The 16,402-nt window shown below is 34.7% G+C and overlaps 1 protein-coding gene across 2 annotated transcripts; it reads left to right on the forward strand.

The window, feature by feature from the left end:
- Positions 1 to 3,481: 3,481 nt before the first annotated feature.
- Positions 3,482 to 16,392, forward strand: LOC146170412 (NACHT, LRR and PYD domains-containing protein 3-like). Of its 2 annotated transcripts, none has more exons than XM_083392405.1 (11): positions 3,482 to 3,613; positions 7,009 to 7,051; positions 8,209 to 8,259; positions 9,480 to 9,551; positions 10,022 to 10,126; positions 10,926 to 10,994; positions 11,084 to 12,787; positions 15,435 to 15,535; positions 15,658 to 15,813; positions 15,986 to 16,124; positions 16,250 to 16,392. In XM_083392405.1, exons 1-11 carry the CDS (start codon positions 3,578 to 3,580, stop codon positions 16,261 to 16,263), a joined length of 2,490 nt encoding a protein of 829 aa, XP_083248531.1. In that variant the 5' UTR covers positions 3,482 to 3,577; the 3' UTR covers positions 16,264 to 16,392. The 2 variants fall into 2 exon arrangements, with proteins under 2 accessions (XP_083248531.1, XP_083248524.1); XM_083392398.1 differs by having other exon boundaries at positions 15,986 to 16,140; positions 16,250 to 16,372.
- Positions 16,393 to 16,402: the final 10 nt, after the last annotated feature.

Consider the following 16,402-nt stretch of genomic DNA (forward strand, 5'->3'; position numbering starts at 1 on the left):
ACTTCGTATCATTTACCAATAAGTGATGAACAATAAATCACAAATTCTTGCGCTTGTATTGTATTCACTTTCCAGGCAGCGCTAGACTAACATTATCCTTACGGACTCGCCAAGCTGCCGTTTCCCGTTAGAGGCGACAGAGAGCTAAACTTTGGTAATTTGGTGAAATTGCTGCGCTGCAGCTTTTCAGACAGCGCCAAAACGGCTCGCCAAGTTGTCAGCCTCTCTTGAACCAAGCTGACGTTGTTCGCTAGAGGCGACAAAGATCTGAAATCGTTTTTCAATTGTTGCGCTGCGGCTTTTCAGACAGCGCTAAAACGGCTCGGCAAGTTGTCAGCCTCTCGTAAAGCAAGCTGACGTTGTTCGCTAGAGGCGACAAAGATCTGAAATCGTTTTTCAATTGTGGCAATTGTTGCGCTGCGGCTTTTCAGACAGCGCCAAAACGGCTCGCTAAGTTGTCAGCCTCTCGTGAAGCAACCGACGTTGTTCGCTAGAGGCGACAAAGAGATGAATTAGTTTTCACAATTGTTGCGCTGCGGCTTTCTAGACAGCGCTAACGTTATGTTTCTTGGCTCGCAAGTTGTCAGCCTTTCGCGAACAACACCTTTGCTCGCTAGAGGACAAAGTATATAAAGAGTTACTCGTTTGGTTAAAGTTTCCAATGATACAGATTAAGGTACAAGATTTTCACAAATAATTTAAACGTCGAAATATTAGCAGCTTTCTAGTTTTGTTGAAAACAAATCGGGCTTCAATCGACTTAATTTCCATTTTTTGCAACAAACTATGGAAAGTGTGCAACTAACTCAGGGGCAGAGGCGGATCTAGAATTTTGGGGTCATTAACAATTTCACCGCTGAAAGCAAAGCTGCAAAGGTACGACAGGGTTACCACAAAAATAACTTTATAAATTTATTTCCACGTTTAAAACAATTTATATCGAATCAACCTAAGAAGATTACAGCAAAAAATGAAACAATACCTGGCTTCCATTACTAATTGCTATGAAATACTCATGGAATTTTAACAAAAAAGGGCATTTTTCCCTAGTTATGCAGCAGTTAAAAAAATGGTTGTTTTTATCTTTTTCAAGCCTCATATCACTTTGTGTAAAGAGTCCAATTTGAATCACGGGTCGTACGTTGCTCGACTCTGGCTTGCGTGACAAAGAGCGATTGCTGCACAAGAAAACAAACGACATTATCAGCTAATGAGCTTAATGCAAACATGAATTGTGTCGCAACCGGGCAAAGTGCAGTCGATTGTTTGAATTCTAATCGTGATAAGAGCTTATTGTTGCGCAACAAAACAACAAGGCTCTCAAGAAGCAGAAATAATGCCCTCAATTGTTTGATTGTTATTGTACTGCGCTCCAAAGAAACTGAAGTTTTAGGTTGAACGTTCGTTACCAAATGTGCATATTTATGAATTACAAAAGAAAAACCTATCTAAAAGTATTTAGAGTCAGGTATAATTCTTCCAACAGAGTTAAACGATCAATAAATCTGTTGATGTAAAGTTTATCAGCCCTGGCTCGCAACGATTAATCTTGCAGGGATGGTGCAACCTAGCGACCAGCAGCACGTAGCTGGGTTAAGTAGACTCGAACGAGCTGCCAAATATTTACCCACTAAATCATACAAAGCTAACATAAGCCAACGCTTTAACCCGGTAAAGCACTGATTCCTGAACGTTTTGACCTCCGCACCAAAAATGAAAAATACTTTAGCACACTCTTTAACAAAGCAACAATTTTGTACCGGTACCTTGACAAACGATTGTAATACTTGGCAATGCAATTTGCAAATTTTTCAATATTATTGGATTTTTAACGGATGGTGTGCATCCTAGTCTCGCATGTTACGTGCGTGCGTATTTGCAATACAAATTAGTAGTTTTTTAAACAACGAAACGTTTCGAGGGACACTTAAGAATCTTGAAAGCACACAGTTTGAGAATCACTGAAGTCTTGCAAAAACTTCACGTTAGTTTGAAAAAACCAAAGGTGATAATAAAAGCTGCTCATCCGTGAAATTTTACATAAAAAAAAACAGAAAGTGGTTTAGCAAAGCACTGCGCTGTATATTTAACCAGCACTTTTTTAATTGGAATTTTTGACCATTTTATTTTCAACACACGCATGACGCGTCAGTTCACTTTAAAAATGGTTAAATGTCCTTTAATTCAATGTTGCAATAATTTATATTGCAACCCCAGCATTGTGTAAGGACGATTCGCAATTTTCAGTTAATTTTTAACCAGAAGGTTCCTGTTTCGCCCGACGCTACCGACCCGGTTTGTTTGTTTTTCCACAGAAGCCCTCGTTATTATTGCGCGCCAACTATTTCGTTTCAAAAGTAAACAAACCTTGGGCGAACGAACAACTTAATGTGCTTTGCATCAACTTTTTACTACCTTGTTTTTCATATTTTGTGTTGTTGCTTAACCAAAAAATATTCGTTTTATTGTAGTTCTTGAAGTTTATAAAGAGTTTTTAGATAAAAGTTTTTTCTTTTTTTGATGTTTTTATTAGGAACAATGTTGTGATTTTCTTAAAAAGTAGGTTTTCCACTTCTATCAATCATTTGGTTAAAATTGGGCGCTGGTTTAGAATCCTACTACAATTAATAAATCAACGCACAATATTTGGGTCGGTTAGTGTTGTGGTCGGTGTGGGTTAAGTATAATTTTTTAATAATATTGCCTAACCGACCCAAACGTTAACCAGCACCATAACCCAAACAATTGTGGTAGAATTCTGGACCAGCGCCAAAAATTGTTACAAACATTTAAACCAAGTTTATACAACCTAAATGAAAAACACACATAAAAAATGAGCATTTAAAAACAGTTTTTTATTTTTTTTTTTTCCGAATAACAAAAACTTGTGATGTTAAGCATTCTTTCCGAGCACTGGTCTAGATTCCTACGACAGCATTTAAATTATTGAATCAATGCACATTATTTGTATTTTAACGTTTTGGGTTGGTGTGTGTAAATAATATTTGTTCTCCCAGTTTTTAATTTTTATGACTGGTTTTGTAACTGTATTTCCTTACTTCATAAAAGGTAGTAGGATTTTAGACCAGGGTCCAACTTTTCTCCATTGTTCACATTGAACAAACATTGCTTCAGTCGTTTTCTACAACTGCTGCTGGCTGGCTTTCGTTGGCTTTATAATGAAGTGTGGACTAACATTTGTTTTACATAAAATAGTTTTGTTCTATTAACAACTTAAGATGCAATGATAGCAAATTTTAGTTTTAAACCGATTTATTTTTAGCCACCTTTAGTTATCGGTTGAGAGTTAAGCAAACAAACCCAAACTAATTGAAAAAGCTGATAAATTTATGTGTCTTATAGATTTTCTTAACATTCATGTAGTTGGACATTGTTGACACCTTAATTTTATTCATAAAAAACTTTTTGTAAATGTGTTATGTTCTTTTAATGCAGATAATATTATGTGATTATTTTAAATAGATTAACACAATTCTTATAGGAATGTTTGATTTCAAATTGTTACATTAGGTTTGTAAACATGTGGAATTTTTAAGAAATTTGTTTAAACTGTGAAATGTCAGACGAACAAACAAGAAACATAAAGTTTGAGGTTAGTCTAATTTATGTAATTTCTAAGTTGAAGTGTTTTGCAAGAAATAAATTGTTTCTTGTAGATAGAGGTCACCACCTTAATCAAGTTGTTTGTTTATACTAACTCTAAGTTTTGTGGCGTATTAAAAAGCAAGCAGCTTAATAATAAAATACCTGAGAAATTCAAAGCACTGTTTTATTTAATAAATACTGATTTTTTTATCAAATTTTATCTTGACTCTGTATAATACAAGTTGTGATGTCATGCCGGAGTGAACCACTTTTGTCAGGTTCGGTTTAGAGTTGAGAGGTGTATAGTTAGGTGTATGCATGCTGGCAAAATCTTGCCAGACTTCTGGTGACAAGCATTTTTGGCGTAAATTCTTTGTTTTTTTGGTCGTGCCGCAAAATTTAAATGATGTGTTCGTCAAAGAAAATGTATCAAACTTGCCATGTTTAGGTGATAAACCAGATTATTAAGAAGTGAACGAATTAGAATAAAGTTGCCAAAATTTTTTGTGACATAAGGAAATACATTAGGGTTTACTGAAGTACAGCCTGGGGGACTGGGGGTGCAAATGTCTGCTTTTCTTACTCTAAAGGGCTCTGCACACCAAACGCGGTTGACGGTGACGGCTGGCGATAAGCGGCGGCAACGGTTGATCGCGTTTCTTCCGCGCAACGTTTGACGCAAAAACGGCGTTCACACCAGCTGTGCGTTTGGCGACGCGGCGACGAAGTCTTTTTGTCTTGCAAACACAGCGGGATAGGAAATGGATCATCTTGTACTGAACAAAGGCTTTGCCAAAGTCAAAAGGGCACGAAAAGTAACGGCTCATAACTTATGTGTCCATGGTTATTTGCGCTGTTGGACGCTTATAGCCAAATAAAGTGGGTCAGTGTGCTTGATAGAAAGACAGTGTGCCTGACAGAAGGAGTATATTAAACCCCACCCCAGTAAAGAATCAAATAGTCATGTTTTTTATTTATTAAGACAAATATCTTAGCAATGTGAACAATTTGTTATTAAAGCCCAGTAAGGATATGCATTACCTTTGCTACATATGAACCTAGTTCTTTTCATTCACTGTTTTGTTAAATTTGTTTTTGTACATATTCAATAAAGCAAACAAAGCTTTTGCACATTTTCATGTTTGATAAGCCAGAAACAGCGTAAACATTGGCTAATAATACAGAACAAAAAATATAATGAGGTAACAGAACACCATGAACACACGCAATTAACACTTGGAATATAAAAAAGTACAAAAAAGCATATAAAAATACAAGACACTATACATTGCACAAAAATGTTTGATACTGGATAGAAAAGAGAAAATACAAAGAGGTAACAAAACACCAGGAGTATATGCAATTGAAAACAACTAGACTGTACAAAACTGCACATAAGCATACACAAAGTGCAAGACACTATACATTAGTATATGTTAAGTTGAATTGATTGAAACCAAACAAATATAAAAATACCATCTTCTGGTGTAGCTTCATCTTGTGTGAAATCAATAATTGGACTGGAGGTTTGGGGAAAGTTGCCAACAGTCCTATGAGAAACCACAGTTTTTAAAACATTTATATTAATTTTAAAAATCACTCACACTTTATGCCTCAAATGCTCTTGCAAAAATTTAAGAGCCTCATAGTGCTCCCACCCTGTAAATTTGCAGCAGCAGCACCACTTTTTTGTGCATTTTCTTTCTTCCTCTTTTCTTTAAAGCCAAGCGGTCTCTCAAACTCTTCCAGCGCTTCATGCAAGTTTCAACTGCAACATTGATAATCGTGTCATGATCAAATTAATTTACCGGGTATCAAGTCTTTCCTGTCTGGCCAGTTTGTTGGGCAATATGTTTCCAAACATTTTCTTTCCGCTTTTGATCCTTGTACTGGCTGCTACCAGAATCATATATACAGGGAGAATCCTGAACCAATTGTATCAGCATTTCATTGAATTCCATTGTTTTTTAAGCAAAAGTTTATCTAAATAAAAGTCCACAACACAACAATCAAACCAACATTATTGCACCTTTCATCGTGTCTTTTATTCTTTTTGCGACACTTTGTCAAAAAAAAATATTAGGGAAAGACAAACTGTACCCTTACCATAAATAAATATTACATAAACCTTCTATCCTCAAGCAAACTAACTTAAAACTACGAAATTGTCCCGTTGCAACAAGGTTCTGCACACAGCTCTTCAGTCTGCAAGTAGTGCGGCTGACGGCAAAGTTAAATCTGATTTAACTTTGCCGTCAGCTGTTTCAAGCGAAAAAATCACGCCGTCACGGCATGACGCCGTCTGGTGTGAAAACCCCGCCGCTTGCCGTCGAACGCAAAAACGCGCCACTTGCCGCCAACCGCGTCTGGGGTGAATCTTGCTTTACACTGTTACATAGATAAGCTGTTTTGGAACGAACTCATGTGCTCACATGCAGCTTAAAATCAGACTAGAAAGCGAGAAATTTTTTTTTAACTGGGAGAAATTTTTGATAAAAAAAATAAAGGTGTGTTATAATCCAAGTTAATAGAGATTGTTGGTTGAAATTAGAATCACACAGTGAAGTGCAACGTATGCTTTAGTATGCATAATATCTCTTGGCTGAATAGATATGCTTCAGATACAAAACCATAGCTAAACGAGGCTAAAGTCTGCGCGAAGCGCGAACATTTTTTGAGTTTACATAATTAAAACAGCCAAAAATATAGTTTCAGCCCCAGATGGAACAGCATGGCCTAGTACATCCTTGTTATGCCCATGCGAATGTCATACCTGTTTATTTAACAGGAATGGCGACTATCATGATTGCATTTTTAACTCAATGAAGAACTAAATCAAGTAAAAATTAAAAAAAAATGTTGGATTGAATATGTGCATAACGAGCACACGTTTGTTTGGAAAATCGATTTGTCAAAAAAAAAATTTTAAATTTAATTTTTTATTTTTAAATTTTTTTATTTGGACCAATTTCTTCGGTTTTTTGTGTGATTCTTCGGCTGACATAGTCACCAAGCTGCCAGCTTTCTGCCATACTTGGTGTAAGTAGGTGCTGACCCTGTACACGAGAGCCGACAGCTGACTTAGTCCCTTACAAGTTGTTATCTGCCTCCAGGGAACAGGCCGCTAGAATACCTGACCTTAACTTCTTGAACTCTAGGCAGAGTCAATCCACTCAGTAGATATTGCTCTTTGAGTACATTCACAAATCTCAGAAACACAGCAATAAACAGAGCGGTGATAAAATCCTACAAAAAATGGTTCAGGCTCTGCTAAGGTTCAGGAAAAAGTGGCTTGAAACCGGTTCATAAAGTTCCGGTTCGGGTTTGGTTTGATTGACACACTGCTTAAAATACCAACATATGCATAGCTCTTTATGATCTTGATTTTAATTTATGTTTCAGCATGAATCTGCTGGACAATCAAGAGAAGGGACTTCTAAACAAGGTAATTTCTAATTAGTGTTTGAATGTAGTTTCTTAGTTTAATCATTGATTTAAACTTTTGCTGTGAAACTAGCTAGGACTCCTAGGGCATATACGGAAAACAGAGAAAAAACGGGTAAGTTAAAAATTGTGTTAAAATGTACTTGGGTGCCTGAGTATGTAAAATCACTGGTTTATTTAAATAAAAGGCATACAACAGTTTCCAAAAATCCAAATTTAATGAATACAATAAACGTTTTAGGTTTGTACTTTTTTTTAAACGTTTTAGCTTTGCACTTATCGCATTTATTTGAATTCATTAAATAGATTAAAATGGTTGCTACAGTTATTGCCAGTATGACTGTATGCTTGTAACTTGGAGACTCTGTCGGCAAAATAATCAGAAGAGTTTTTTTTAAAGATTCAAAAAACCTTGTTGTTGTTTCCACACATTCAATCACATAATATTTGAAATCACTAATATGACATTTTGAAAAAGTTTAGCACTTGCAATGCTTGGTTTAAGTGGTAAAAAGGCAGCACTGGGATGTAGATTGTTCCAAAGAGTGGAAATCAATGGGAAAATATCACAAGGTGGTACAATTAGAGTCAAGTCATTTGAAAACAGTGACTTAAGTGCACTTAATTCAAATCATTGACTTAAGTCATTACAACCTGGACTGTAGATATGCAAATCAAGTTATTAGCTGAGCTCACTTACAAATATATTAGCAGTGCAGGTCATTTTCACACACAAGGCAAAACTTTGATAGCAGTGTACAGCATATTACATTCAGAACTGCTTTCTTGCCTTGTCAATGTAAAACGCTTTTCTAAAATCGTAAAAGAAAATTTGTATGTCCCCTGTTATAATTAATTAGCAAGGAGACCTGTACCACATATTGCCCCAATGCGTGTTTCACTTCCTCTTCATGGAAGTCTTAAGTTCTCCCTAATAAAGTTCAACATGCTGATGAATGAATTTATTAGAAACAAAACAAAAGTTCAAAACCAATTCTGTTTCCAGACAGATTTAAGCAGCCTTACTAGAGATGTGTCTCTTTCACAAGGAAAGTTAGAACTGCATTAGAATTAAAATAAACAACTTGCTTGAAAATGATGACATTATTGAAATATAACTTAGCACACCACATTATATTAGTTGTTGTTGCTTTGCAGATTCACGACATCAAAATGTGGACTCCAGGCAAACCACAATGCAAGCAAAAGGTATTTGGTGTTCCTGGTTAGCTTACTTAAATGTATTGTTTCACAGTAAGCCCGTTTATATGCACGTTCAAGCCGGATTTGAATCTGTTTCGTTAATTCATTCTCTCTCGTTTTGGTGCTGGAATGAATTAAGTTCTCTTGTTTCTTAATCGGTCAAAAGGAGTGGTTTTCAATCCGTTCGCCGCTCAATCTGTTCGTTTTGTGGACGGCCGAAATCGTTTAATGTAGAATGACCTGATTTAACGCAGTAAACATCACGCCACTTTTGGGGCATTATGACGTAACACGAACGGCTGGTAGTGAACAAAACAACAAGTTAAGGAAAGAATATTACGTACACTCGTTAGATACTAATTTTTGACAGAGGGGTTGGTCTAGAATCCACAAAGGATGCGGGTTTGGGTAGGTTTAAATAGTAATACTTGGCCCACCCTCACCCAAATATTGTACATTGCTTTAATAATTATTAAACACTGTGGTAGGATTTTAGGACAGCGCCAAATACAGTTTTCATTAGTCATGTTTGGTACATCTCATCACCTTCTTTTCCACTCTGCCTTGTATATAGCGTTGACCAGCACACATAAGCTTAACTTTCCTGCACTTATATACTGTGTGGCAGGTAAACTAAAGCACTATACAGTCAAAAACATAATTCGGCAAACCAAACTCAAGTAACTCTTGTTTTTTTTCAATTTTAGGTTTATAAAAACGAACAAGCAGCAATAGATTGCTACCGCAAGGAGTAGCCTAAGCCAAAAAATCGGTTGTGCGTCAGAGGTTTACTGGAATATTACGTAATAATGCATATCAGTACAGTTTGTACACTCAAGCTGGCTTGAATTTCGCGCTATGTAGTTACGACGCTGCAAGGGATTACTTTTCAATCCGGATTGAACCTAAATCTAATCTGCCCGCGAAAGGTGCATATAAACAGGCTTATTGTCATCTATGACGAACACTTTGTTCAGATTTGATGATGAATGTAATCTCTTCAAGTTGAAGTGTTATCCATAATAATAACATCAAACCATGTAGTTGTGCAGTCTTTGTAAAAATCTTATGCATAAAGTGTTTGTCCATCTGTCTATTTAATGAAATACTTTTTAGCCTGGAAAATAATGGATATTTCTTCTTGAGAGAATTTAGTGTTACCATTGGTATTTGGTGAAACTTTCAATAAGATTCATAATTTTTTTAATTAAATTACTCAATTCCAGACTATGCCCAGCAGGCTGGGAGGGATATTATAAAAACTGACAACACTTACAACAACCCTACTAATACAACGGGTAAGTAGTTTGGTAAAGTGTTAAACTTTTTATTTCATAAAAACTAAAATATCAATGCTCCACAATAAATGTAAAATGTTTAATAAACCACAGTACTAAGGCCGACCAAATATTATCTTGTTTTTGATTGGCTTGCTCTTTAATGAAATGTGTAAAAATACATGGATTTTAAGGTTATTACTTCACCACAAACTGTAAAGAACACAGTATTTCATTGTGGTGAGACATATATAGCAAGGTCTATTCACAGTAACCACGTTTTATAAATATTTATTTTTACCATTATATATGTATTATTTCAACGTGTTGCTTTTATATTGTTTTAATGCTATTATAAAAACTGACAGCAATGTGATTGTAGCATGGTTTTTAACTGAAGTACATAAGTATGTAAATCTTTGCCACAACTTTCATCATTTTGCAATTAATGTGTTTTATTTACATATGTTTCTACCATTTGGATATTTTAGTGGAAGGCAGCATCGTAAATCAAAATGTCAACATAGAACATCACCATCATTACTTAAATAAATCAAGTGAATGTGCTGAATCAGACCAACCAAAGCCCACCAACTGTAAGTTTTTTGTTTAAAGTTTAAAATAATAAAAAATGGTAATATAAAACCCAAAAAGGTTGAAAATTATAAAGAAACCTTTTTACATTAAGCCAAAGCCAAATCTTTTTGAATAAATACCAAATCAAGTCCCAGTCCAAATCCTAAGTTTCCCAAGTCAAGCCATTGACATAAAAATAAAATGTTAAAGGCATAAAACTGGCAAACTCAGTCGAAAAGCAATATATAGGAAGCAAGTTGTTTTTGGTGCAAAAATTAAAATATGTAATCCAATTTTATTAATAAATGTTTAATGAAAAGGTGTATGCAAAAAGCAAAAGTCAACAGCCTTCTGATGACAAGCGTTTTTGGCTTAAATTGTTCAATATTTGTGCACCTTTAAACTTAACGCACGTAAAAGCTTTGCCATAATTAGGTGATAAACAAGGGAATAACGAGCGATACTAATCTAAGAATCAATATATTTTTATTTAAGGGTTGCCGCAAATGTTTTATGACATTATCAAATGCATGAGGGTTGGGGTGTGGAGCTACAACCTAGGGGTGCACCGTCTGCTTTACTTATTGTTTCCTTATAGTTAAGTTGTTTTTAAGTTAAGTGGTGCAAAAATGTAGCTTGAATCCAGTTGAATTGCATGACGTGCAGCTTTATTTGGTTGGATTGACAATAGTGTTAAAGAATACATGACGCATTAGGCACACTACAGAGACTTGCATATTCCTCTATCTAATATTTGTCAACAAAATGCCTGTACTGTTAATCTATTCTACCTAAGAATAACACTTTCTTTGTTTTCAGATACAAATGAAGCAAAGCCAGATGAACCTTCTTTATTAACTAGAGCTTTGCAATTAATTCCAGATAAAAGTAAGTTAAGTGTAGTTTACATTAAATTTTCCATTTAAATGTTGTTATGCTCTAAAATATTTGTAAAATGTATATTTATTTATTTGTAGTTTGGCGAGCAAAACAAAAAAAGATATTGCGAAAACATGCGCAATTATTATCAGGAATAAGAAATATGCCGATAAAACTTGATCGCGAGCAGCCAATTCAGCTGGTGCCTGTTGCATTAACTAAAAATGAACCAAAATCTATCGAACAACTCAATAAAGAAGGACATTACAGCAAACGAGAAGATTTCCAGCAACTTTTATCACAGGAATCAGAAAGCCTTGGCATCAGTGAAGCGATAGAGCAGGCTTTTAAACAAGCAGAGTCAGATGCAAGACAACATGCCTCTGAAGAAGCCAGACAGGACTACATCGACCGAAACGGCAACAACATTGTGTTTATCGGACAAGCTGGTATTGGCAAGACCACTCTTACCCGGATGTTTGTTGAAATGATTCTAAAGCAAAAGCTTTTTCCAAAATGCAAATACATTTTCTTTGTGTTTTGTCGGGAAATCAACTTTGAAACCAAAACTACACTTCTACAAATGTGTTTAAATGGAACAGACATCACATTTCGACATGAGCAAACTACAGAAAAGTCTTTAATGGAAGAAATTGGGGACGGTGAAAATGTTGTATTTGTATGTGATGGTTTAGATGAAGCAAATACTGATGCTTTCTTCAGAGATGAACCATTACCATCAGATGAAATAGCAACAGCTGATGTTCATATAAAGAGGCTGTTTAAAGCTAAAGTTTGGAAAAAATCCATAAAAGTTTTCACTTGTAGGCCTGGTCAATTTCACCATATGACTAAAATGATTCAAACAACATCTGTCTTTAACCTTCGAGGTATTTCAGCTGCTTCACGAAAAAAGATTTGTGAACAAATCTGTAAAACGGCAGAACAGGTTACATTAGTAATGGCTTATTTGGAAAGAAAGAGAGACATTGCTGTTTTGTGTCGCGTTCCTGCTCTCTGCATAATCATTATGTATGTCATAAACATACACTTTGCAGAAGGTAAAGAGCTGGAAATAGAATCCCTCACATATATATTTTTTAAAGTTCTGGAGTATTTCTGCCAAAGTGAACACATCAGGGAAAAACATGCTCACTTAAGCAAAATTGCTCTTTTGGCATGGAATGGTTTTGAAAAAGGAGATCTTACGTTCACAGCCAAGAACTTTAGTGATGTAGGCATGGATCAAAGTGATGCAGATGCCTTTCTCATGCACTATGTTGATCCCAGGTATAATGTTAGCCTAAAAATACTGGAAGGTTTCAAACGAACAAGCTTCACACATTTGTTATTGCAAGAAAACTTCTCAGCTCTCCACTTGGTGTTTTATTCCACTCTGGATGAATTTATTAACATTCTTCCTAAGTTACCTGAAAGTCGATGGGAAGTTGTGTCAAGATTCATGTTCGGATATTTTAACATTGCACTGAACTCAACAGTTAGCTCATTTCTCACCGCATGCAGTTGTGAGCCCAACCATCAGATATGTGAGGCCAAAAGATCCAAATTAGTCAAGTTTGCAGTTCAGTTTGTGCAGCAAATTAGTTCAACTGACACAAAAAAGCTTATAACCATCAGTGGCTGGTTGAATGAGCTCAGAGATCCAGAACTTGATAAAAATGTTGCTGAGTACTTGCCAAGTCAAATCAAGTTTCAAGGACGCGTCTTACCATCTGATGTCCCCAGTTTTGTCTATCTGCTCTCAATCAAAGCTGTATCACTTGATATAAGCAGAAACAAAGGTAACTAGACAGGGTGTGCGGTTTTTGTATATTTTGCTAGGGGGGTATAGCGCGGTTCTACTATATTTTCCCAGGGGTTTATAGCGCAGTTCCACTATATTTTACCAGGAGGGTATAGCGCAGTACCACTATACTTTACCAGGGTGTTATTCCTTAGTTATTCTATATCATTTCAACGGGTCTTATTTGTCAGTGTCCATATACTCCCAATATTGTGCTTCCAGTTTCGGTGCTTTAGCAGGCAAAAGCGGATGTTGCCCGAAGTTGCGTGTTATAGGTTGGTCATAGTGCACTTTTACAAGATTGATTGCCAGTGGTCTTATTTAAATTTTGCTGCGAAGCAAACCTCCCTGCTGTGCTTATTTTGTCCAGCGCGTGCAACATTCATCGTGCAAAGTGTCTCGTCTCAGTGAAACTAAGCGCGAGCGACTTGCCTTTTAGAAAGAGGCTTCTCTTAGTATATTAACTTATTGCTCTTACAAAACAACATATTTTATCGCCGCAAGTTTAAATGAAAAGGCATGTTCGCAATTTTTATTCCATCAAAAAATCACTTTAATTTCTATATTTTTGGTTAATTATCTTCCCCCATGGGTTAATTATTTTGAGTTGACGGTCAAAATTTTGCTGTGAAGCAACCTATAATTTGACTTTATAATTGAAAACTATTTAACAATGTTTTCTTTAGTTTTTTAGACACCTCTAAACACAAAAACGGCCGCATTTTAATTTTGCCCCCCTAAAATACTCCCCCTTTTTCAAGAGGTAAAATGTTTTAACATCAGCTTTAAATGGTTCTCTAACATTTGTGAAATTTTCAGATGTTTATGTCATTTCCTTCCAGTGTAAATATATCATTGAAATTTCCTAAAGTGTTTTACATTTTGACCCCCCCGGATGAACAGTTCAGGGGTAAAGTTTAAAATTTTGTTACTTGTATATGTCATGTATCCATCATCCAGAAATATATGAGATTTTTTTTTAATTTTTTTATCTCTGAAAAGTACTCAAAACCAAAATTAACAAAAAATGACAGTTTTTCCCCCCTAAAAACCACCCCTTGGAACCTGGGCAAAATTTTTTTATATTAGAAACAACTTTGGGAAGGTATTTAACAGTTGTGAAATTTTCATGTTCCAACTATGTTTTTTTCCTTGTCAAAAGTGTGCCACAAAAAAATTTAGAACCTAGGCAATTTTTTTTTTATATTAGAACCAATTTGGGAGGGTATTTAACAGTTGTGAAAATTTCATGTTCTAACTATGTGTTTTTCCTTGTCAAAAGTGAGCCATAAAAAATTGACTGAAAAAAAAAAAATAATTCGGACAAAAACAACATGTGTCCAAAAAAAAATTTTTTTTTTCGGGCCACATAATGATTCTAAATGTGTTTGACCCCACTTTCTTTTATTATTGCAAAGCATTTTACCTAAAGTGTTTAATGTTAAAGGGGCCACAACTATTGTTAGCTAACAACAAGCACCATTCGGTTTTACACAGACACTCATTTGGAGTAGAACTTTGAATCTATAATGCATATTACTTACTATTGTACTAATCAGTAGAAAATGCCACAAAAACATAAATGAGAGTTCAAGAAGATTAGGTTTTTAAATATAATCAATCAAAAAAACAAATCCTGGTTTACTTTTATTTATTGATTTGATTTCTATTTTGCTCAGAGGTTAATCATAATATATTCTTTTGTCACAAAACAACAATGAATTACCAAACATTCTTAAAATTTACAGTATTAAACAAATACCCAATCACTGCAATTTAAAACAATGATGTCTAAAACCATATTGTCGGGATTGTGATGCACAACTACACAAAATATAATAATAATTTACCACATTGGTAAAATCATGATTATATTTTGTGTAGTTGTGTATTACAATTCCATGTATTTTGTGGTATGCAACAAAATGAATTCTATACAAATGTTTCCATACTTTTAAATGTTTTCTGAAAAATCCTTGTGTTGTAGTTGAATGTGGTCACAAACGCAGTGGGTAATTGCAACTATTGTGTTGCTATGGATAAAAGTTATGTTGTGGTTAACTTTAAGTGACCTTTAGCATACTTAAATATAGGCGGTTGGAAATATGTGCACCGGCATTTCATGTTGGCCACTTTCCCAATAACTTTTAGTTGACATGTTATCACAATCAGCAAGTAAATGGTCGCCAAAAAAGTGAATCTTAAAATGAAACCACATTTAACGCAAGCACTATAAATGTTTTACAACCATGATAATATGCACTTAGCTACCTCCAAAGTTTTGTGATAATTTTCAACAATATTTAAACTAACTTGAACCATAATTATGAATGTGACAGCTACATCCTAAATTGCAACTGGTTTCCTGATAGATTTTGCATGTCTTAGTCAATTATTATTTATTGCAAGTTATTGTTGCTATTTACCCCCTATTAGTTATTAGTTATATATCACCAGTTAGGATTCTGACATTTATACTTTTTAAGTGGAAATCAATAACATAGGTCTATGTTCTTAACGTAACTTTGCAGTATTTATGTTTGGAATGGTATTTTAAAATTTAACACCTCAGAACTACATGATTGTAAATATTATATACACGTAATATTTTTTTAAATTAATTTTAGTTGTTTTTTTTCCATCAGAACCTGAATTGGAAAGTGATTCCATAAACTTGGGGATAAAACACTTTCAAGGAAAAGGATTTTCTTTTTTCGTGGAATCACTTCGACTGGAAAGTACCAAGGTTGAATTGTATCCAGTGTCACTTTAAAACTATTCATGTATATTGCAGTAAATTTTAACTATGTGTTTCTTAATTTTCTTTTGCACTGATAATTTCTGTTAATACTAAGATCTAAATTACAGATTTCAACACTTGATCTTTCCAATAATATTATTGGTGATGGAGGTGCTTCCACTGTTTCTAATATTTTGACAAATATTGACAGTCTTAAATTATCTGGCTGTGGAATAACTACAAAGGGTGCCAAGTCCATTTATAAGGGATTGTCAAACACCAAGGTTTAATATTTGTTTTTATTTATACTGCAATAAAGTACAATTCGTATCTGCCTTGCATACTTAAATATTATTGACAGCATTACAAATTGTTTTACTTCTTTTCACTACACATGAGAAATATTTTTTTATCTTTTTTTGATATATCCCTGCTATCTCATTTGTAACATTTCAGCTTTCTACACTTGATCTTTCCAATAATATTATTGGTGATGAAGGTGCTATTATTGTTGTTGATGTTTTGACAAATATTAAATGTCTTAAATTATCTGGATGTGGAATAACTTCAAGGGTGCCAAGTCCATTGCTACAAAGTTATTACATAATAAGGTTCAATGTCAAAAAAATGTACATAAATGTCTATTGTTTTTATTGAACACTTATTTATTACTTTAATTTGACAATTTTGAAATATTGCCGACATAGCCTTTATTTACAGATTTTAACACTTGATCTTTCCAATAATGATATTGGTGATGAAGGTGCTTTAATGGTTGTTGATGTTTTGCCGAATATTGAAAGTCTTAAATTATCTGGATGTGGAATAACTACAAAGGGTGCCAAGTCACTTGCTACAAAGTTATTACATACT

Source organism: Ascidiella aspersa, chromosome 1, assembly GCF_963924565.1.
Source record: "Ascidiella aspersa chromosome 1, kaAscAspe10.2, whole genome shotgun sequence".
Classification (NCBI taxonomy): Eukaryota; Metazoa; Chordata; class Ascidiacea; order Phlebobranchia; family Ascidiidae; genus Ascidiella; species Ascidiella aspersa.